Source organism: Eleutherodactylus coqui, chromosome 1 (genome assembly GCF_035609145.1).
Source record: "Eleutherodactylus coqui strain aEleCoq1 chromosome 1, aEleCoq1.hap1, whole genome shotgun sequence".
NCBI lineage: Eukaryota > Metazoa > Chordata > Amphibia > Anura > Eleutherodactylidae > Eleutherodactylus > Eleutherodactylus coqui.
In genome coordinates this window covers 183,733,351-183,758,307 of record NC_089837.1, presented here as the reverse complement: position 1 = coordinate 183,758,307, position 24,957 = coordinate 183,733,351, and the positions used below count along the sequence as shown (strand labels likewise).

General features: G+C 42.1%; 1 protein-coding gene across 1 annotated transcript in view; it reads right to left on the bottom strand.

Annotated features, from left to right (window-relative positions):
• RIMS1 (regulating synaptic membrane exocytosis 1) overlaps positions 1 to 24,957 on the bottom strand; it is a 363,560-nt gene that overhangs the window by 123,320 nt on the left and 215,283 nt on the right. The window contains exon 21 of the mRNA XM_066604485.1: positions 17,947 to 17,976. Coding sequence (XP_066460582.1) covers positions 17,947 to 17,976 — 30 coding nt within the window. The remainder of the gene's footprint in view (positions 1 to 17,946; positions 17,977 to 24,957) is intronic.

The following is a 24,957-nucleotide window of genomic DNA, read 5'->3' as shown; positions in this document are numbered from 1 at the left end:
CTATATGAATATACTCTTTCTTTCCACTTTCTATCAGCACTGCACTAATTAACCCAGCTCAGCGCTCACAGCCCAGCTGCAGCTTAATTGATAATTACCTCCCTATTTAGCTGAGCTGGGAATCCTCCATTTTTTTCTCAGTATTGTTGAGTGTTTGTCTCAGACACCCAGCATATCTAGGTCACCTGTCTCAGGATTGTTTTGTCCATTTGATCCTGTATCTGTATCTGTTTATTCTGTATGTTCTTTGCCTTGTGCTTTAGCCTGTGTGTTTGTCCATTTTCTTCCAGTCTGTGCATCGTTCCCGTGTCTGTGGTAAGTCAGTCTTGTCCTGTGTGCCCTGTGTTCAGTACATTGTCCCTGTATCTTGTCAGGAATAGTTAGCCTGAGGTGAAGACAGTAGGGCCATTCTTATCAGGACACCGTCCCTGCTTTTAGGCAGGGGTCTTCCCATCTTCCTGATTAGGCTAAGGGCAAGATTCCCCATTTGAGATTACCTTGCAGCGGTACTTCTGACCACTGGGATCAGCTTCCAGCCACACTACGTCTGGTCCAAATGCCAGGCTGGTTAGTTAGCACAGTGGGTCCACTTTCGCTATACGTAACAGTGTCTGATAGGCTATCAAGACTCTACACTTCTACAGACCACTACCCATTCTTACAAATACAGATAGGGACAAATGACACTGCAAAAAAAGACCTTGCAAATATCTGCAGAGTCTTCGAAGAGCTCGGCAGAAGAGTGAAGGAACTAGAAGCACAGGAGGTTTTCTCATTCATCCTCCCAGTGGATAGCCATGGAATAAGGAGATGGAGCATGATTCTAGAGGTGAACAACTGGCTGCATCAATGGTGCCGTCAGCAAAGATTTGGATTTGTAGACCATAGAGTGAATTACCTATATGATGGACTCCTTGCTAGAGATTAGTTGTACCTTACAAAGACAGGAAAGTATATATTTGGCAGGCTCCTTGCTACACTCATGAAAAGAGCTTTAAACTAGAAGAAAGTGGGAAGGGAAGTAAAAGGCCAGGCTATTAGAAGTGGAAAGAAAGAACAAAGACAAAAATTCAGAAGGAAAGTAGAGGAGCAAGAGACGCTGATCACAAACTAAAATCTTTCTACACATGTTTTCAAAAAAGTATGGCAGTAATCGTGGGAGCTTTTAACTATGCAGATATTTGTTGGCAATCTCTCTTAGGCAAAAGTAATGGGTTCAACAAATTCTTATCCATTCTTACTGTCAACTTTATTTTCCAAAAGGTAGAAGAGAAAACAAGGGGATCTGCTATTTTGGACCTAATTCTTAAGAAAAGGATGAAAATCGTTGAGGAAGTAAGGGTGGCTGGGACCTTAGGGGGCAGTGATCATGCTATCATTGAATTTTGGTTAACAAGGGGAGGAAGACCTGAAAAAACTCAAAGTTAACCCTTTCCAATCCAATGTCGGGCCTGCCCCGACATCATCATTTTCCTCCACAGCTCCAATGTCGGGGCAGGCCCGATACTGCAGTGCAGGAGTGCATCTGCACCTGATCGGCAGACACATCGGGTGCAGATACACTTGTGCACTGGTCCCCATCGAGGACCCCCTAGGAGAAGGCAGAAAGGGTTTTTAACCCTTTCTGCCTTCTTCTTTACCCATTACATAGCGCTCAATTAGCGCTATGTAATGCAGAGAGATTCCGGCTGGCTGGCGATCATGTGACCGCCGGTGTTACCTGACCCCCGGCGGTCACATGAACTCCGAGCCGGGAGCCTGCACTGTGGGACCTGCTTACCTGACCGGCGTCTTGCGCGTTCTCCTTCTGTCTCCCGGCCCGGCGATCATGTGACCGCCATGTGCCACCTGACCCCAGCGGTCACATGATCGCCGAGCCGGGAGGCAGAAGGAGAATGCGGAAGACGCCTGACAGGTAAGCAGGTCCCTCCACGGTGCAGTGAGCACCTGCACCCTCCTGAACTCTGTCAGTTCAGGAGGGTGCAGGGAAAATGTATTTTTTCTCACCCATTTTCCCCAGCTCCAATTTATTTTGGAGCTGGGGAGAATGGGTGAGAAAAAATAAATGGATTGGAAAGGGTTAAAGGTTGGATTTCAGAAAGGCAGATTTTAATGGACTTAGAAAGAGTGTAGACAGGATCCAATGGCTGAATGTTCTTAAGGACAGAAATGTCCAAGAAGGTTGGGAAGTATATAAAGCACAATCATTAACAACCCCTTAAAGAAGGAAGAATGGGAAGCATTTAAAGAGACCAGGATGGATGAACACAGAACTAAAATACATGCTAAAAAGGAAGAAAAATATGTTTATCAAATGGAAAGAGGAGACATATCTAAAGAAAAATATAATGCGGTCTGCAGAAACTGTAGGGCAAGTGTCAGAAAAGCTAAAGCTAATAATGAATTGAGGCTTGCAAGAGAAACTAAAAGCAAGAAAAAAGAATTTTGGGGGTATATCAAAAGCAAAAGAAAAGTCAGAGATGCTATATGATGTTTACAGGATGAAAATGGTGAATTGGTTAAAAATTATGTTGAGATGGCCGAACTTTTAAATTCCTATTTTGCATCAGTTTTTTTTTCTCAGAAAGTAAATGTATCATCAACTGATCTTCACTGTGCTATTCAAGGAATAAAAGAATGCAGGCTATTTATAGATAGAGAGATGGTGAGGGAACACTTAACTAACTTAAATGAATTCAAGTCTCCAGCTCCAGGTGAATTAAATCCTAGCATACTGAAGTAATTGCAACAGAGGTAATTGCTGAATCACTCGCCATAATCTTTGAAAATTCCTGGAGAACAGGAGAAGTCCCAGAAGATGGGAGAAGGGCAAATGTTCCTATCTTCAAAAAAAGTAAGAAGCTGGATCCAGGAAACTACAGGCCTGTGAGCCTGACTTCCGGGAAAAATCTTTGCACAAATTATTAAACAGCATATATGCAAGTGCTTGGACAATTAACCAGAGCCTGAATGGGTTTCTAACAAATAAGTCATGTTAGAGTAATCAAATTTACTTCTATGACAGAATCACGAGCTGGGAAATACAGTAGATATACCATAGTATATCTTGACTTGAAAAAGTATCTCATACCATCCTTATTGAAAAAAATGACCAAATATGGGTTAACAAGGCATAATAAATGGCTACACATCCAAGTGTAACAAATGTCTCAAGTTGGGTACCACAGGACTGTGCCCTGATATCAGTGTTGTTCAACATTTTTATAAATGATCTAAAAGAAGGAATTGAGGAATAGCTAATCAAATTTGCCAATGACACAAAGGTAGGAGGGACAGCTAACACTAGAGAAGAGAGAAATAGGATACAAAAAGATCTAGACATGCTTGAACAGTTGGCAGCAACTAACAGAAATGTATTTAACAAGGGGAAAGCAAAGTTCTACATCTGGGCAAGAAAAATGAGATAAGCATATACAGAATGGGAGGAATTGAGCTAAGCAGCAGATGTGGAAAAGACTTGGGTATACTAATAGATCACAAGCTGAACATGAGCCAACAGTGTGAGTTACTAGGATGGTGAGCGGTCTGCAAAAAAGAAGGCTGAGAGGAGACTTAATAGTTGTCTACAAATATCTGAAGGCCTGTCACAGTGCAGAGGGACCAGCTCTATTATCATTTGCACAAGGAAAGACTAGAAGCAATGGGATGAAACTGAAAGAGAAGAGACACCAATTATATATTAGAAAACCCTTTCTGACAGTGAGTATGATCAATAAGTGGAACAGGTTGCCACAGCAGGTGGTAAATTCTCCTTCAATGGAAGTCTTCAATCATCCGTCCAGCCTAATTTAGAGAATCCTTCATTGTGCAGGGAGTTGGACCAAATGACCCTGGAGGTCCCCTTCAACTCTATGATTATATGATTCTATGAACAAGCCCTCGTACAGCTCTGTTGACTGAAAAATAAAAATGCTGTGGTCCTTCACTGTGGTGCCACACAAAATGATTTTGTAAAAAAGTGTTTATAATGTACAAAAGTGCAAAAACAGAATAAAATCTTTATAAATGTCATATTGTCATAATTATACTGACTCACACAATAAAATTATCATGATATTTATACCACTTGGGGAGCACCTTAAAATAAATCCTAAAAAAGCAATGTTGAAATTGCTTTGATTCTACCGCTTATCAAAAACAAAATAATAAAAGTGATTCAGTACATTATATGTATCCAAAATTTGTTCCTATAAAACCTAATACTCATCATGCAAAATACAGCCACAGTGACAAAAAAAACTATAAAAAAGTTACGAGTGCTGGATCACTAAAGGAGATATGATTTACTGGCTCTTAAGGCTAAAATTAGTTATTAGTCACTTAGGCTGGTTTCATCTTTGTGTCTGACCCTCAGTCTTTGTTTTTTCTCAGATTTTTTTTTCAATAAAAAAAAAATGGAAGCAAACTGGACCCATCAAGAGCAATACATTTTTTCGCTCCCAGTTTTGGTGCAGTTTGACTTCGTTCCATTCACGGAAAAACGTGCAGCTTGCAACTTTATTGTTTCAGTTTAAAAAAGCCAGGAATGTGTTTTGTGCTGGCATAAAGGAACAGCTCTGGCAGACCTCCCAAAGTTAAACCTGTGGAGTGTGCAGTGACCAAACGCAAGTGTGAAAACACCCAAAGTCGTTAAAAATGCAGTTAAGGCAAGTTCTGTGTCAAATGTATTCGCATAAGACATAAACTCAAAATACAATAAACATAAATTCAATGTAAATAAAACAATAAAAAAGTTCAATTATTGAGCACATTTTGCTAATTTTAGCGTGACGTTTAGGGGGTTTAATTCTATTGATCATTGGTATAATACTTTGGAATATTTGGTATGCATCTGGCAAGACCTAAAAGGTTATGACCTACTGTGTGCCAAATTTGGATCTCTTTTTAAGATAATGCAAGTTAACGTATCGCATCTCTCCAATTCTTTATAGAGAAAATGCTATAATGGACTATAACTTCAATTCCCCTATCTGTGGTTAGCACATTAGCAAGGTGCAAAGAAAATGGTTTATAAATATTGCTTAAATTTGCTGGGTAAAAATAACAGGGTCTAAATTTGTCACAAATGTATGGATGTACCCACTACCTACACTTCTCTTACGTCAGACATAGAGTCTAGGGGATTATACACTTATCCTGCTTAAACGTATATTGCGGTAATTTGCAGAGGAAATCCTAAATAATTTTCTAATGACCTTCCAGTTATTTATATTGTATATTGCAAAAAGGAGAATCTGCCGTTTTCCACATGTGCAGTGTATTTAAGATAGTACAGCAGCACTCTCCAACCACTAGCTCAGAGAGAACTGAAAATCAGAGATTTAGCTTGCAGGAGAGGAGACTGAGGGGGTGGTGAAAAACATAGAAAAAAAGTCATACATTGACTAGAAATTGTGTTATACCTCATTCTAGAAAGTGGCCTGAAAAGTTAAATGCACTTTAATTTTCTCATTGATAAATATAAAAAACTGCAATGTGATAAAAAATATAAGCGGATTTAAGTACAATTATTAAAAACAAAAAAACGACAGAATACATATTTATTAAACACCGTTGCTATGGCGAACCTAAAGTCACAAGAAATCCCATCATTAGTCAAATTGAAATACACCTGTATCTGTAAGATTTCAATAGTTTATGAGTTGGTTTCCTAGCAAACACCTCCATAACGAGGTTTTGGAAACGTACCAGTCAGCGGATGAAGCCAAGGTTTCCAAATCACTAATTCCATAAAGGAAGTGCAAGTCAAATATTAAAATGAGGAAGAATATAGCACAGCTATCAATCTGCATAGATTAGACGGTCCTCAAAAACTAAACCCCAAAACATAATAACTGAACAGATTCTAAGCTTGTGTGGCTAACATAGGAGAAAGTGTGCTCATATCTTCCATGCTCTCAAGATGGAGAGAAGAAGCCGTTGTAGAAAAATTAATTTTAATATTGGCCAGTTTAAAAAAAAGAAACACTGAGATTCAGGCCAGCGTCACATGGGTTATTTGCACGTGCAATACGCAGAGAATAGAACCCATTGATTTAAATGGGATTGTTCGAATTTTCGCATTTTGCACACGCATTTCGATTGTGCGTATTTCCGCACTATGCAAGGAGATACCTGAAACACTATAATGCCGGCTTCACACGGCCATGACAGGCCTCGCCGCGGAATTCGGTGGCGGAGCCCGTCACGGCGCCCCCCCCAGAGACCCCAATACTTACCTGCGGATCCGGCGTCCTACGTCCCGCACGACGCTTCAGTGCGCATGCGCAATAGAGCGCGTGACGAGCCGTCCGCGTCATACGACACGCCCACCGCGTTACATGATGCGCCGGCCGCGTCATACGCCGCGGCTGGCGGTAGGCGGGGAAGCGGTTTCACGCTATCTTCCGCTGTGCTACAGCGGAAGATAGCGTGACAGGCGGCTTCCATTGACTGCAATGGAAGCCGTCCGTGCGTACACCCGCGGGTGAGGTCGGGTGATTTCACGGTGCGGAATTCCGCACCCTGAGCATTGAGCTATTAGGTTCAATGCGCAAATCCGTCCGTGGGAAGGAGTCCACTGAAAAAAGAACATAGCCAGAACTAATTGTCAATTTCAATTGGTGGATCCTTGTTTTCCGCCTGCAAATGAAAATGCCTTGCAGGTGCAAAAAGTACAGTAAAATGCACCAATGCAGGCACAACAAAGCATTATTCATTCCATATGCAGCGCTTGTGTGAAGGTGGCCGCCGTAGAAATAAGGTTCACTGATCTAGTGTATGCTAAAAGACCTTCGATTTCTATTGGGCCACTCACACCTACATTCTTCTTCACGCACGTATTACGCACATGAAAAAAAGCGCAGCATGTCCTATTTTGGTGCCTAATACAGATTAAGGCTATTTTCACACAGGTGATTGTGATTTTGCCACAAGAAAGATGCAGCTTTGCTGCGATTTTTGAGCAGAAGCGCTGCTTTTTCTCGCAAAATCATGACTGCCGCTTGTGATTTTCTCATGCATTTTTAATCGTGCGATATTATTGCGACTTTTTTGTCAAAGTCAAAAGGACTTTCCAATGTTAAAATCGCATCGCAATGCTTTCTTTTAGAATAATCCCGCATTGCATCACAACAGCCTGCGACAAAATTGCACTATTTTTTATCGTAAAAGTCAATAGGCGTTTCTAATGTTAAATTCGCATCCCATTCGCATTCCATAGGGAAACATGGGAGATTTTTAAAAATCGCACATCACAGAAAGATAGAGCATACTGCAATTTTTTGTTCTCTCAACATCGCATGAGTAAAAACATCACTAGATCCTCGGTAAAATGGAGAATGCTGCGATTTATTATCCGTGCGTGGCATTCGCGAATCATTTAAAATCAAATCTGCAGGTGTTGAATGAAGTGCAGATACGCTATGCTTCTCTATGGGCGGCTTGAACTGCGGACCTGCCACACGGATTTTGCAAATCCTAAGACTGCTCTATTGCAGGTGCATTTTACCGCTGCATTTAGCATGCCACGGTAATCGTGGTATAATGCTCCAATTGACTTCAATAGGGCTTCGCAGACATGCATCCGATCGCGGTGCTGGACTTCAATGAGAGTGGCCTAACATAGCGTATGGGAACTTAACATTCGCAGCACATAGGCATGTACATGCAGATTTGCTGTGTACTGCATATTTAAAACGCATTAAAAATTTGCGCCTAAAACGGGGGACACATACACCTATGTGAGTGAGCCCTTACACTGAGCTTTTTGAATAGAAGCAAGCAAAACAACCCAGATCACCAAGAAAACACCATTTGCAATAGACAAGTGGAGGTCTACTTGGGCTCACATCCACAAGTCTTACAGGTGCGATGCACAGCCACATAATGCACGGTGATTTAGTTAGTGAAAGTCAATGGACTTTCATTGATCCATGCACATGAGTATGAAGACACTGTGTGTAGATACGCCCAAAAAACAGAACACAGCATGCTCGATTTCTCAGCATGAGCCCTATACTTTTGTATGGGCAGTGTAGGCAAATGCTGTCCATAGGCAATACATTGCCTATGGGCTGCGATTTCATACACATCCCTGCTATGAAACAGAACGGGTAATTTTTAAAAATGTCATCACAAACACCAGTTAAACGCATATAGAAATCATGAAAGGAAAACTTGCTGCAGTCTACAGGGAAGCTGCAACTTGGAAAAAATGTATTTTTTTTAGTTATGTAATGACCTCAAACTCAACTGTCATGGCTAAAAAGTAACAATGTAAAAGGGATTTTCCAGAATTAGAAAAGTATGGCTGCTTTTCTTCCAAAAAACAATGCAATACCTGGTATTGCAGTTTTACTACACTGAAGTGAATTCTAACAGGTGTGAAACTGTTTACGGAATAAAGCAGCCATGTTTTTTCTAGTCTTGTGCAACACCAGTAATGTAGTCTTCAAGACACAGTCCAGACTTCTGTCCATTATAGACTTCATATTCAATAGCCAAGTGAGAGAGTTCTTCAAGCAGTTCTTCAAGCAGCTTTACCTACAATGCTGTGGGAGCAATCATGATGGTATGCTAAAACGTGTGATATTTAAGGTGATAGTCGGTAGGCCTTATAATGATTGTGAGCAAATGGCTAGGTGCATGCTAGTTGTAATGCGAGCTACACTTGAGAGACTCAAGTACAACTTGCATCAGAAAGCATATGGATAGCTGTCCGTATGCTGGGCGATATACACAGGTGATGCATATTGACGTTCACTGCCATGTCCTATTTCTAGTTCATGAAAAGGACAGCAATCGGACATGCTATTAGTATTTTCACATGGACCATCAGACTGTGTGAAGAAACACCCATATGCACAGCCTCATAGGCTATAATGGGGCTGTGTGCTATCCATGGATTAACATGGCCCCAAATACACAAGTCTGCTGGAGGCCTATTTTGGTGTGTATCACATACGAATTAGCCCATATTAAACTTAATTGGCCATTCAAAGGGAATATGCTTGTATGTTTTTTTGCACGCAAATACACAGGGCATGCGCACGTAAAAATTACAGTAAAATGTAAAACACAACGCCCATCATACAAATACATAGCTCAAATGCGCACGTAATTATGCTGACGCCAGTGTGAAGCCGGCCTGAAGGTCAGTTCGAAACCTGAATCCACTGCATTTGACTGAAGTCCTTCATGTGCCAATCACCTTATCACCATTTGATCGGAATTCTGTGAGCATATTTAAAGGAATTGTACCAAGATTGCAAGTTATCCGCTGTCCGTAAGATACAGGATAACTTGCTAATCAGTGGGGGTCTCACTGCTAAAACCCCCATTCTGCCTGTAACTGTGGGGGTCACTTCTCCCTCCATAGTAATATCATCATAAAGGAAGCACTAGCCAAGCAAGCGAGGTCAGCACTCAATTTGTTTCAATGGGGCTGATGGACATACCCTAGCACAGTGATGGCGAACTTTTAGAGACCGAGTGCCCAAACTGCAACCCAAAACCCACTTATTTATCGCAAAGTGCCAACATGTCAGGGGACGGGGCTTATCACAACATGATTTTACCCCCGTCGTTCTAAAAAGGACGCTTCAAAATAGACCGGGTGCAGATTTTAACTGCTTTTTGGATGCGGAAATCCTGCAGAATGTCCTCAGCGGAAAATACTGCAGCATTTCCGCATCCAAAAAGCAGTTAAAATCTGCACCCTGTCTATTTTGAAACAGCCCTGCCCATTTCCGCCACATGTAAACATACCCCAGCGGTAATAGTGACCCCCTCCCAGCGGTAATAGTGACATCATACAGCGGCCCCCAAGCAGTAATAATAGTGACACCCCCCCAGCGGACCCTCAGCAGTAATAAGAGTAACATACCCCAGTGGACCCCCAGTAGTAATAAGAGTAACATACCCCAGTGGACCCCCAGCAGTAATAATGCCCCCCCCCCAGCGGTCCCCCAACAGCAATAATGCCCCCCCAGCGGTCCCCCAGCAGTAATAACGCCCCCCTCCCCCCAGCAGTTCCCCTAGCAGTCATAATACCCCCCCTCCCCCAAGCAGTCACAATGCCACCCGCAGTGGTCCCCCAGCAATAATAATGCCACCCTCCCCCCAAGCGTTTCTCCAGGTAGTAATAATGCCCCACAGCGGTCCCCCAGCAGTCATAATGCCTTCCCCCCACAGTGGTCCCCAAGCAGTCATAATGCCCCGGCCAGCGGTTCCCCCAGTGGTCGTAATGCCTCCCCTTCCCCCCCAGCGATTCTCCCAGCAGTCAGAAGACCTCCCCCCCCAGCGATTCTCCCAGCAGTCATAATGTCTCCCCTCCCCCCCAGCGATTCTCCCAGCAGTCATAATGCCTCCCCTCCCCCCCAGCGATGCTCCCAGCAGTCATGCCTCCCCTCCCCCCCCCAGCGATTCTCCTAGCAGTCATAATGCCTCCACCGCAGCGATTCTCTCAGCAGTCATAATGCCTCCCCTCCCCCCAGCGATTCTTCCAGCAGTCATAATGCCTCCCCCCCAGTGATTCTCCCAGCAGTCATAATGCCTCCCCTCCCCCCCAGCGATGCTCCCAGCAGTCGTAATGCCTCCCCCCCCCCCAGCGATTCTCTTGGCAGTCATAATGCCTCCTCCGCAGCGATTCTCTCAGCAGTCATAATGCCTCCCCTCCCCCCCAGCAATTCTTCCAGCAGTCATAATGCCCCCCCCCGTGATTCTCCCAGCAGTCATAATGCCTCCCCTCCCCCCACCAGCGATTCTCCCAGCAGTCATAATGCCTCCCCCCTCCCCAGTGATTCTCCCAGCAGTCATAATACCTCTCCCCCCCCAGCGCTTCTCCCAACAGCCATAATGCCTTCCCTCCCCCCCAGCGATTCTCCCAGCAGTCATAATGCCTCCCCTCCCCCCCAACGATTCTCCCAGCAGTCATAATGCCCGCCCCCCGCCCTCCATACCTACCCCTCCTCCTCGTGGGAGCGCCGTTCCTCTTCTGCCTGATCCCAGGTGCATACTGACGGCAGTGTGCTGTTGGATGCCTCCTCCCCCTGCTCTTGCGGAACCAAGTAGGAGATGTTGGGGGACAGGGGAGGAGGATCCTGGCTGCACACTGACGTCACAGTGTGCGCCGGGATCAGCGCAGATAGCAGCACTAAGTGAATGTCGGCAGGGGAGCCACGGCCCCTACAGGCATTCACTAATGTGGTGAGCGGCCGATGGTAACGCGTGCCAGCAGGGAGGGCGCTGCGTGCCGTCTCTGGCACGCGTGCCATAGGTTCACCACCACTGCCCTAGCAAGTGCCTCTTGAGTACCTCTGCAGCCCCATTGAAAGTCAATTGAGCACCGGTGAGCTTGCGCAAGCGGCGCTCCATTCAGTCTCCTCCTCACTGTGGGAGGTACTGTAACCTCGCAGTGAAGAGGATGAGAGACACAGGACCCCCGATCTCGAGATTGGTGTCGGTCTCAGCAGTGAGACCCCCACCGATCAGCAAGTTACTTGCAATCTTAATGCAACCTCTTTAATCCGCAAGTGTTCCATAACTTGGCTTTTTTGGATATATTAAATTACAATTTAAAGTTTGCATCTGTTTTTTTTACTGCTTGCTACATTTGTATATAAACATATATACACACACATGTACACACACTTATCAGACATAACATTACGACCACTAGCCTACAGTAATACTCTGTAAGGGTGCATTCACACGAACGTATATCGGCTTGGGTTTTACGCCGAGCCGATATACGTTGTCCTCGTGTGCAGGGGGGGGGGGAGGATGGAAGAGCCAGGGCCAGGAACTGTGCTCCCGCCCCCTCTCTGCCTCCTCTCCGCCCCTCTGCACTATTTGCAATGGGGAGAGGAGGGACGGGGGCGTGGCTAATTCCCGGACTTTAGCCCCGCCCCCGTCCCGCCTCCTCTCATTGCAAATAGTGCAGAGGGGCGGAGAGGAGGCAGAGAGGGGGGCGGGAGCTCAGTTCCTGCACTTGGCTCTTCCATCCTCCCCCCCCCCCTGCACCCGAGGACAACGTATATCGGCTCGGCGTAAAACCCGAGCCGATATACGTTCGTGTGAATGCACCCTTAGTCCCATTCATGCCACCAAAACAGCTCTGATCCATTGAAGCATGGAGTACACCAGACATGTGAAGGTGTTCTGTGGTATCTGGCACCCAGACATTACCTGCACATCTTGTAAGACCTGTATGTTGCATGGCACCAAAATGGCATTGAAATGAAAGGTATCTTGGACTGCTGGATTAATGCAGTGGGGAGGAGCTGTCTGCTTCTGGCAGAAATGAACATGATGGCTGAATGCAGCAATCCTGAAGACAGTCTACCAGTAGCTCCTTGGGCAACTGCTTTAGCTTATGTATTCCTTCCATCTCCCTTGTTGTATAATGGAGACCCACTCTCCAGCAGTGTAAGAGCAATACAGTAACTCTTAGAGGTTTAATGTTGTGCCCTAAACAATATGAGACCAGGGAGCTATGGCTTCAAGCGCCATAATTATGTAGGTTACGTCAGAGCGCAAAGGCACAACCACACCGCAAGCACTGATAAGAATATTAGTAAAACTATTTAAGGGTATGTTCACATGTGGCGGATTTGCTACAGAATTTTGGGAGCGAAAAATCTGCAGCAAATCCATTTCAAAATCCATGCCATTTGTTGTTGTTAGCCGTTTAGTCGTTCACGACCCTCAGTGAGCCTAAGGATGAGCTCCCTTCATGTTTTTCGGTTTTGCACTGCTTCTTTCAGGTGTGTGATATCCATGCCAGTATCAGCTCTGACAGTATCAGCCATTGTGTCCTTTGGCGGTCAGATCGTCTTTTGCCACTGATCTGTCCAAGCATTATAGATTTTTCTAGTGACTCTGCTCATATTACATGGCCAACATATGTGAGTCTGAGTCTGGTCATCTTGTCCTCCATGAGTCTGAGTCCGGTCATCTTGCCCTCCGGTGATATATCGGGTCTTATATGATTCAGGAGTTTGTTACTCTCGCCGTCCAGGGCATACGCAGCAGCTTTCACCAGCACCACAGCTTAAACACATCAATCCTTCTTCTATCAGCTTTCTTCGCAGTCCAGCTTTCCCATCCATACATGGCCATGGGGAGAACGGTGGTTTGCACTATCTTAGTTATGATGCCGATATCCCTGCTTTTCCAGATCATGCCCATGTTTAGCATCGCGCTTCGCCCCAATGCTATCCTACGTTTTATCTCTGGCATAGATTCTCCATCCGGGTCAATTTTTAAACCAAGGAAGATGAAGTCTCACACGCATTCTATGACCTCATTGTCGATTTTGATTTGAATTTGGCCATTTTTTGCAGTTATCATAATTTTAGTCTTCTTTAAATTCAGGTAGAGGCCCATTTTTTCACTTTCAGTTTTAATCTTATATATCAGCAGCTTCAACAGTGAGTCATGTGATAGCAAACACCTACGCTAACAAGAGAGGTGCTGTTTACCAACGGAGTACAGGAGTATTGCTACCTAATGAGAGGAATGCTGATTGGCAGAGCCATTGTGGGGCTATCCACTTGCTGCTGCATCACGTCCTCAGTTATAACTAGTGTTGGAGACCAAAAGTTGGACCATCATTGTGACTATCTATGGGTTGACACAACAGAAGAAGCTGAAAAGCATTGGGACTGTGACTAAGGTTATGGTCCATGTGTCTGAGACAGTGGGGATGACGTAAGCTAGCAGTTGATGCCAGGGTCCAAGGGAAGTGAGTAAGCTGTATATATATTAAGCTGATAATCTGGGAGTTATTGCACCAACCCACCTACATAAGTAGAGTGTCTCACCACGAGGACCAGAAATCAATTGATTGCATTTATAATTATATTACATAACAGACTATTTCCCTTAAGACTAATTGCTACACAGAATGATAGACTGTGCATATTAGGGTCCACAAGGTCTGATGATTTTCTCAATGTGGTTGACTTATGTTCTGTACAAAGTTTGCGTTGTTTCAATCTTTGTGACTATTCCTGGAGGGTGAATGCTGTACAACTCCCTTGGAACCTTATATCGGAATGCCTCAAGTTGTGATGCTCATCGCAAGTACGTTCAGCAGTAGACATGGGTGAGAATGGCCACACTAGCTAGTCTGCCATTACAAAGCATTGTACATAGCAAGCTACAATGCACTGCAAGATTCTTTTCTATCTTAGCCGGCATTAACTTTTTTATCAGCTTCTACTCTTTTGTGGGATCAGACAAGACGATCCCCTTGCTTACCAATGAGTCGGATGTCCATGACCCTGTTGCTTGTTTACCGGTTGACCTTCTTTGGACTACTATTGGTAAGTACTAACCACTGCATACAAGTAACACCCCAGAAGGAATATAATTTTGGATATACTCTCACCTGGTGTAGTCATCACAAATTTGTCCCTTTCACATGTTACACATACAGATTTTGCTGTATATTTTACCCCTATACATTGAAAGGGTTGAAATCCATACTAAAAATTCTTCTCTCCAGAATCCAAATTAATTCCATCTAAAAGCTGTTAGTTTGGAAATGCTATTACTAGACATATTAAAAGTATACAAATATGTCAGATACACCTAACTATACAAATATCTTATTACCCAATGACTTACTATATGTAAGCTTCTGATACAATGCAGAGGTTTTCGACATGATTAACAATAGCATATACTGAAACTAGGCAGGACACGGACATTTTATCATATTATCTCCACAAAAATAACCTTCCCGCATGGAACACAATGCTATAAACAAGTACAAACTACATATACAGGTACTTGTTTAAAAGAAGGAGAAAGGTTATGGCTAGCCTTTCTAATGGAGTAAGCTACTGTGTTAGTGGCAGCTATAGAAAGCAGATGATTCAGTCTAGAGGAAAAGGAATGCTCCAGCATGTCCTACTATTATATACTCACTCCATCACGGAGAAGTCTGTTTATGCAGAATAATTACATTAGAGAGCTTATCCAGGCTTTTAAAATTGATGGTCTATCTAAGGGACCAGGCTGAAATGAAGAGAACAGTCGCTAAGAAAGGAAGTGTTTTGATTACGAACAAGATCGCAAGCAGATGTGAACACTGAAGATGCCACTGCGCTTGCATAGAGCCGTGGCCCCTTCAAACAGCTGTTCAGTGGGGGTGCTGAGAATCAGACCCCCACTGATCAGATATTGATGGCATACCCTAATAACAGGTCATTAATTGTTAAAGCCTGGTTAATCCTTTAAGGTTTTCTTTTCGCCCAGATGAGCCAATACTGTAGTGAATGGTCCTGTATTTGTGTTTCAAAGACAAGCTATAATCATAGACTGTATAGTAATTATGGTGCTTCTGGCTAATGAGTGGTTATGTGCTGATATACGAAGCATATGACAGTATTGTTTCGTTTGGCATTAATGCCAGAAAGGAACAGAAACCAAAGTGGCCTCCATTTGACTAATGAAAGCCTACAGTTCCATGGAAGGTTTCCCCTGAATGCCATTTTTGGCAATTCAGATGGAATCCTGAGACAGAAAGGCTGTGATTAGCAATGTGAACCCAGGCAAAAGCGTATGCTCTCAGCAAACCTGCCTTCTAGTCACTATACTATACTAGGAAATACTACTCCAAAGTTTCTAAAGTAGGCTCACCAATTACCGAATTGGCATGAAAGCACTTCCATCCTCATCTTTAAACTGTTGGTGGAATACATTTTCTGTATTGTTACATGATAGTGACACCTCAAACCTAATTACATTACCCCATGCGTTGGGGTTATCACTTAGATGGGGGGATACATCTGACCCCCTGCTGGCACTCTGCTGAATAATTGTTAAGGACTAATTTACATTCCCGATTTTACTTTTCATGATTACTGAATAGAAGTAATCCCGCTCAACGAGGTTTTTTTCACTACGACTATTTCCCTTTCTGCTTTCTACTCCTGTGCAATCTAAGAAAGAGTTTGTTAAAAAAAACCACCCTGTTTATAAAATGCCCACATTTATTTATGTATTTGTGCCTGTTCCTTTATCGTTTTATTCAAAATAGTGCCTAATCTGCTGTTTGACATTTATTTAATCAGTTGCATTAGAATTTGGAGCCTTTGGGCAACACACGTCTTTTTTTTTAAGTGGGATGAAAAGTGGGAATAGGTTACTGCTCGGACCAAATTTAGACACATTTGTGAAATGTGACTTTAAAAAACCAAGTCACAGAAAGTTGCATCACTACTCCATCAAGACATAGAAAAAGTTATGTTAAGTGACATTAGGTAAGTTGTTACAATTTTATCAAATAGGAACCATGCAGTCATGAATCTTTCACCACATAAGCCTATAAATTAATCGAGTCTTAACTACACAATATGCCATATTTGATAAATGTGGGTCATAGGTTGTTAATTCAATTAATTTTAGCAGTATCATTGGATTAACCACTATGTACCAATATGTATAAACATGAAGCCGCCTATTTTATGCATTTTAAGGCACGAGTGTACGGAGCTTATGTTGGTTATAGTGACTTATTGTGATGTAAGTTATGATTTTAAGTTATTGTTCCTTTTGTCAATAGGTCATTTATGGTTCTCCTCAACAAGAATAGGTGATAGAAATGAACAATGATAAGTTTATTTCAGATGTAAATTATTTACTTAGTCTTCACAACTTTATTTTAGATTATAGAGTACTTTAAGGAAATATAAAAATGACACTTTTTTCTGGTTAACCAAAATGTTGTACTTATTACTAATGATTTGTCCTTTGCTCTATGTGATTATTTACATCGTTTATATGTTGGCATAGCCTCATATAATGCATCTTATATAGTCTTGACATTTTAGACATTGATATGTACACATAGAATATACACTCATTTTTACTTAAAGTGACCCTCTGGGCCTGAAACACAGGGGACTGCACCCTACTGTGGCTACCTGATACACACTGTACATGACTATACTACATGTTGCTTTTATTGGCCAGTGCTGCCTGGCTACAAAATAACTCACAACCTGTGGACAGGTGTCTTACTGTTTTAGGCAGAAACAAAATTCCATGTTTTTCTAATCCTGAGCAATCCCTTTACATGGATACATTGTGTGCTCATCCTCATCATAAAATGTCTGCTCATGGAATACAAGAATAAGCCCAAACTCATAAAACTCACTAGCACCTTAAGGGCCCGTTCAGACGAGCGTGTTTTCGCACGCATATACACGCGCACAAAATTGCGCTCCTATATAAAACCATGGAGTTCCTATGAAGTGTTCACATGGGCGTGTTTTTAGTGCGTGTGAACACGCGCAGCAACGGATAAAGGACATGCGTGGCAGTTTGCTCCGTACTGCGCTGCTCTTAACATTGGCTCCTATGGGACACGCTGCACGCGAGTCCGCTCGTGTGAATGACCCAATAGACAGCAATGTAAATTTTTTTTTTTTATGCTAAAGCTAAATGCTTTTGTGTCTTTCCCTTGGCATAAAGCACTCCATGTTGTGTTCCAGATGTGTTTGGTTGTAAACACCAATAAACGATGTGCAGCCTGTTATATAAAGGAAGAAACTTAGTAATCCAAAGTTCGCTGGGGCGCCAAAGAAATCGTCTGTCTCACAACTATCAATACTTAAAATACTGGCGCCGTGTATATTGGCTGGGATGCTGATACAGCTCAAGGTATGAAGCGCATCTACATGCGCTCCATGCAGCCAACATCACATTTGCTAACACGCATATGTAAAGCATGGACCTTCATTCACGCGCATTTTTGTGCGCACGTTCAAACGCGCGCATTAGCGCATACGCATACGCTCGTCTGAACGGGCCCTAAAGGGGTAAACTTGCAAATAGTTCAGCTTTAAAACAAAAGGGCAAACCAGGTTGGTCAAATGAAATCTCTGCTACATTATACGGACTTGAAGATATTCAGTATTGATTCATAATTACCTGTTGAAGATGAGATATAACTCTCTCGTTCTTCAATGATATAATGCATAGTATGATGAGAAACAAAAGAAAGAAATCAGCAGAGCATACATTAGACAAATATGTGCTACAAAAGACAAATGAAAAACACAATACAATATGCTCTAAGGAAAAACAAAGTAAAATGGTCAATTTATTAAACACACAGAAACTGAAATAAAGGAAAACTACAACAAGGATTAAAGTAATATCCATGGACAATCTAGAAATATCACCTCAGTGCTACGATCTGATGATGAACTTAGATGGGTTGCCTCAGTTCTAGCTGTTTTGCTGCAGGATGCAGACAGCTCCGTACATTGCACAGTGGCCTGGGTTAGTACTGCAGGCCGAATCTCATTCATTTCAATAGGACTCAGCCTGCAGTACCAGACCGGGCTACTGCACAATGTACGGAGCTGCCTTCTTCCTACAGCAAACCAGTTAGAAGTGGGATAAGGTGTATTTTTGAGGTGTATTTTCACTTTTAACAATACCCCACAGTTAAAATCATATATATTGCATCTACTATAGGTCTCATTTCAAGCAAAACGTTCATTTCTTATACTACTCTGAAACAATTTTAGCAGTACTGTGGTTGTTTGTCACTGGCCCTTTTTTCTACTGCACAGTTTAGATTAAGGGACTGCTGGGCAGATTCATGAAACTGTCTAAAAGAAAAACTGTCTTTTTGTCAATTACAACCAATCCCAGCACAGCTTTGATTTTTTTAGATCAGTAATATGAAATGAAAGCTGCGCTGTGATTGGTTGTTATGAGCAACAATGCCAGTTTTTCGTATAGACAGTTTCATAAATTGTTTCTTTCAAAATTCTGCAGGCTGCCGCATTAAACAGACAAGTGTTTGAATTCTCTCAGCTCCCAGACATGTGACCGATCTCCTGAGCACCCACAATGCAAGGAACCAGCTGACTTTAACTTTCGGTGAGAACTTTTTATGCAGAGGTACACTGTGAGATGTTGGATTTGTTATAGCATTTAGGATTTTTGTTTTGCCCTGTTTATTGTATTGTGCTGGTGTTGCCTCCCCTAGGTAGAATGTTGTTGTAGTTTTCCTTTGAAACATATTACCAAACATAAATAAAATAATACAAACAGCATAAAATAATGTGCTATCAAGTTGACAACTGCAGTCATTTGTGCCATCTTTGAAATTACTGTAATGATTTGAATAGTAAGATTTATTGCTTCGATCAAAGGACACAACTAACATTTTATGACAATTTATATTATTTTGCTATGCAAAATGACACAATTAAAGCATAGGTGTTACAAAACATCAAGAAATTAAGAACATGCTGAAATTGGCAAGACATGCATAGATATAAAGACCATGCTATTCAGACATTTCATATAACATTCTCTACTGCATCTGGAGTCATCATAGAGTACATCCCGACTACCGATTATCTGAGACGTAGTAAAACAATGCTCCTATAGAAGACTCACTCATATAGCACCTAACTATAAAATACAGATGGTACATTAACATATTACACAAACGGTTTTCATGATAATAATAGCGTGGATTATAGAAAACAACAAAGTGCTCAAAGGAGTCTCACTGCAAGAGATTTAGCCTTTTCACTAACCTCTACAACATACAACGGCGTATTCCACACCTACATCACCAAGTTGTATACACAAGGAAAGATCATATGTGGGTGCAGACCATGAAATACAATTAGACACGTTGCTAACTAAAATGAATTCTGCATCTGCTCACCCACATAGTGAACTTTTTATAATGATATTCTTGCCCACGACACCGGACCACTCCATAAGACATGATATTCATTGATTTGACGAAAGTATGTTGCCACAGTTAGAAGATGCGAACAACAATGTAGCAAATACACAATCTAAAATGTTAACTAAAATCTTAACTCAAGACTACAAAGCCGGCGCAGCGATGAGTTGTAGACATTGAGGCTGACCATACTAATAAATGCCCGGACCATGTAATATAGAACCATGTCTGTGCTGGCAGAGCTGTTCTTCGTTAGCAGCTGTTGCTAAAAGAAGGCGATTCTGGGTCTGTAACCCCTCTTTTATGACGTCTGCATGCACTAATAGGGTATATGGGTAGGAGATGCCTTATTGCGACGAGCATGGAATGATTTCCCCGTTTTGTTACTTATGTGATTGAGACATTTACAGAGAGGAGAGCCAACCGCAGAAAAATGTCCTAATAAAAATGTGTCATCAGCATTGCCCACAGCAGTCACATCACTGCTCTCATTTCCGACCTATTTCAGCAAATAGACCTGTTTGCACGCCGTATGTTATAAATGAGAATAACAGAATTTAAATCTCATATTTAAAAAAAATCTCTGTATGAAATAGAAATAAAAACAGTATTTTCAATTATCTGAACAAATGAGATGTAAGTGTGTAGCTTTTATGCATAGATACATAGGCTGGCTGCACATGACTGGTCAGGTTCCGCATGTGGGAGTCCGTAGCGGAATCCGACCCTGTGCCTAGCCAGCGTGCACACGTATCTGTCATTCTGTACTGCGGATGGTACGCACTGCTCGCCTACGAGGAACCCGCAACCTTTCCGCAATGTCAATTGTGGAAGGGCCGTGGGTTGGACGGCTTCCATTGACTTCTATGGAAGCCGTTCGCGCTGAATCCACACAAAAATAGGGCATGCTGCGACTTTCTTTTCAGCGAACGGAAAATTGCAGTCACTGTGCGCTCATGTAAGTGGACATGCAGATGCTCTACTGGTTTGAATTAGGGCGGAATGTGAGGGATTGTCCACACGGGCGACGACTGCAGATTCCGCAGTTTAAACCCGGTTGTGTGCAGCGAGCCATAAGCCCACAGTTATGAGAGTATTTACACCTTTTTTCTGGTGCAACTTACTCCAAAATAGTATCTAATCTGCTGTGGGACATTTTTATAAACCATCTGCAGCAGAATTTAGAAGCATTTGGGATATACATGTCAGTAAACTGCAGTGAAAAGTCAGTGTGGCTTGCTGTTAGACCAGGCTTAGGGTCAGTCACACGGGCGCATCAGCACCCATACACCGGCGCCGATGCGCCCGTGTGACTGAGCCGTTACTACAGAAAGAAGACGGCCGTACCTGAAGACGGACGTCTCTCTGCAGCGCTGATGAAAAAACTCATGACTGGAAATGAAGTCGGTCACATGTTCTTTCCTCCGGCGCTGCAGAGAGACGTCCATCTTCAGTTAGGGCCGTCTGCTTCCTGCAGTAACACGGGCGCCGATGCACCCGTGTGACTGAGCCCTAAGACATATTTATGATGCAACTTTTTTAAAAACACACAAAAAAATTCACAAATCAGAAAAAAAAGCTACATCTCTACCCTAGTGTAGAAAAAGTGGCTTCATTGTGGCTACTTAATTGCAGTGATGTCTGTTGTGACAGATTTATCAAGGAAGGGAGCTTGTAGTTATAAATATGTCACCATATGTGTCAATAAAGCAGTGTAGCTTTAACTTACAAATTGGCTCAAATGACACAACTTTTGATAAATGTGGGCCAAAGTGCACAGAAGTAGCATCAATTATGGCAGGATAAAATGTGTGCCTGAAAATAAGGTTGGCCTAAGGGGTACATTTACTTAGATGGGTTTTCTCAGCTATTTCTATTAATGACATTTCCTTAGGATAGATCGTCACTAGTTCATCGGCTGGGGTCTACTGCTCAGAACTCTGGCCGATCAACTGTTCGTGTGCTGACTGTTAGCACCAAAACACAGTATACAGAGTGGAAGCAGATAGCTCCAACCCATATGTAGTGGTCAGCACTGGTAATTGCAGGTGCAGCTGTCATTGAAATCAATGGGAGCTGCGCCTGCAATTACCAGCCACTACATAGTGCAGCAACTATCAGCTTCTGCTCCGTACGTTGTGCTTTGATGCTAACAGCAGATGCCTGAATGGCTAATCGGCTGCGGTCACAAGCGGTGGAACCCAGCCGATCAACTATTGATGACCAATTCTAAAGGGTAGGTGATCAATACAAGAAGCCTAGAAAACACTGAGTAAAGTCTTTTACTAAATGTATAGCAATATATAATGGATTTTTATCGGTACTTACTAACATTACATGAAGGAAGAAGGGATGCGCTTCCTTCATCTGATCTAAGTAGTATTGACTAATTGAGTAGCAACTCAAGAAAACAGTCGTGGGGATATCATCTCTCTTTAAGGAGGGCACCTAGAAGGTGTGTGAGGAGAAACCTAGAAGGTTAGTGAGGAGACTTGTAAGGCCATTCATGCTCCTCTGGGAATTATGTGCAAATAAGGAATATGGAACAATACCTCTGCAGCGCCACCTATTGGATGTCAGCTTTCCTGCAAATCAAATTCCCAATCATTCTTCTACAAACCTGTATAAAGGGTCAGACATTGATTTGCAGGAATGCTGCCATCCAATAGGGGGCGCTGCAGATGTATTGTTCCATCTTCCTTATTTGCATAAACTTAAGTCAACAAAATGTTAAAGATTGAAATGTCACGGAAGTCATAACAAGAAGTAAGTGGTTAGTAGGGGCCTTAGAAAAGATATCCTTAATCCTATTTGTATATTTTATTGTATCTGATTTTGGATACATCTTATATTCATCCCTTTATTGTACCAATCAGTACATCTTGTTTTATGTTTGATTGTGTGTCACAAGTCACTGAGGAGCACTTCACTTGCACCTATCACTGTGTTGTCTAAGCCCTGTCTGATGTTATTGGTGAATGCGCCAATGTATGACATGTTAACTAAGCTATACAATGTAGGAGAGCATTATATTTATGGAACACGCATGCCGAATTTAGATCACTCGAGATGAACCGGAGATGTGTGGTGACGTCTTGCCACGTGGTATTTGATAAGAAGGGGGCAGTAACTTACAATAAATATTAGTATCAGATATGTGGAGATGTTCCAATTGGTTACTGAAGCTGTTATATACTAATCCATAGTGTTATGACAGTACGTCCAGGGGGTGGCGTAAGGGCTGCTCATTTTACTGCTTTCTGTATATGTGTTTTGTAATATATATATATATATATATATATACACACACACATATATATATATATAGTATGTGTGATGATGGTGTGATATGATATGTCCACGTGTCATAGGCTTTATTGGTGCTATACTGTAGCTACATCATTACAACTCCCATTTGCATTTCATCGAGTGGGTTCCTGGTTAGGGCATTTTGTAATATCACTTTTTCAACTTTTACAAATGTTGCAGAGCAAACTTTTTCGTTCCCTTTCTTCTACCATTCTGCTGATAGCAATAGGAGAACAACAGCAGTGAATTTTATTTACTTATTGCTTTTTGTTATTTATTTCAAGTCTGTCTTTTATTCCCCAAATTGCTCCTGTCATTGAAGGAGCTGTGTAAGAATAAAAATCTCTTTTTCACGAATACAGTGCCATTCCTGCCCATGGGTTATGTCTTATAAAGCAGCTCATCCCACTGCAACTGAATCGGACTGAACTGCAATACCAGACCGGACCAGAAACAAGAGTGGGGGTATCTCCTGGAGAAACAAAGCACACCTTTATTCTAACCCTGTTACTAAAAGGTGTTCACTGAGGAATGGTTCAAGCAGTTCTCTAATGTATAAGCATTGGTTTACCAAATGTGAGAACTGGAAGCAATTAGTCTATAATGTAGGCGGGAGATAATGGAACAACTATGTACTCTTTATTTAACTTGAAAATTAATTTTGCGTTTTGAACAATTCTCAGGGGAAAAGATTGTTCAGGATCAGCAGCACATAACTACTGACATCTGTGAAGTCAACAAGCCATCAGTTTAATTAATTAGTTTCAAGTAAATTGCTCAAGCAAGGACTGTACACTGTGAGAAGGTGCCAGCATCCTCCTGAGTACATATGCATCACTAAGCAATCTCTAAAAATATTGTGCTTTTTCCTTGGTGGTCCTCAGGTCTGACGAATCCATCTAATGATGTGTAACTGGCACATCAGTACTATCAGTGCTATGCAAATGTCATGGTTGACAGTAAATGAATTGTACATTAACCACATATTCTAAAAGTCCCAAAGCCCTTTTTAAGTATCACAAAGATGCCAAGTGCACCTAAGTTTTGAAATACTAATAATCTTAAAGAATCAATTTAAAGAGGTTATCTCGGAAAGACTAGTAGGGAAAATGTAGAATTACATTCAGGCCTTTAAAATAAATGGTTGACCATGTTGTCCAAGGCCGGGCAGGGGCTATCAGAGCAGAGGCTGCACTTCTATAATATCTTTCCAAGTGGGGGACCCCCACTATGATGACCATACAATCTAATCGGACATATGGACAGGATTACTTGTCATTAGACAGCCGCTTTGATCCATCAGTATTGCCTATAAGCTTGCAACTCAAAATTCAAGTATATCTGCCTGATTTAATTACAATGAAATCAATAACATGCATAAATGTCATACAATGCTCAATACAAAGTAGAACATTTCACATGCATAAACAACTGGAAAACATAAATCAAAGTTATGATTAAGCACGCCGCATATAACTTCACAGTGATAAACTAGGCCACACTAATTGGACCATGACCCAGAATCAGTAAACAGGTCCTGCACTACTTAGCAAAAACTGCATTACAATGGATTGGTCACACACTAGTCAACAAACAAATAATTGAATATGCAGGTTTAACAATAATAATGATGATGAACAGAAAATGTCCATGTCGAGTTGCGGAGCTACCAGCACAACCAATGTACTAAGTGAATAAACCGTCAGTTCCACATGTTGATAGCCTAACTAACTAAAGTATCATATCTGCAATATAAACAGGCAAAATATTTAGCAGCTGATAGAAAAACTTAGAGTTTGGTTTCAAACTATGTTTTATGTTTCATATCTAATATCTTCATATCTCATATTAGACCACCATTTATTATGTAGCATGAAGCACAATGGAACGGAATATTTAAAAAAAACCTGCTG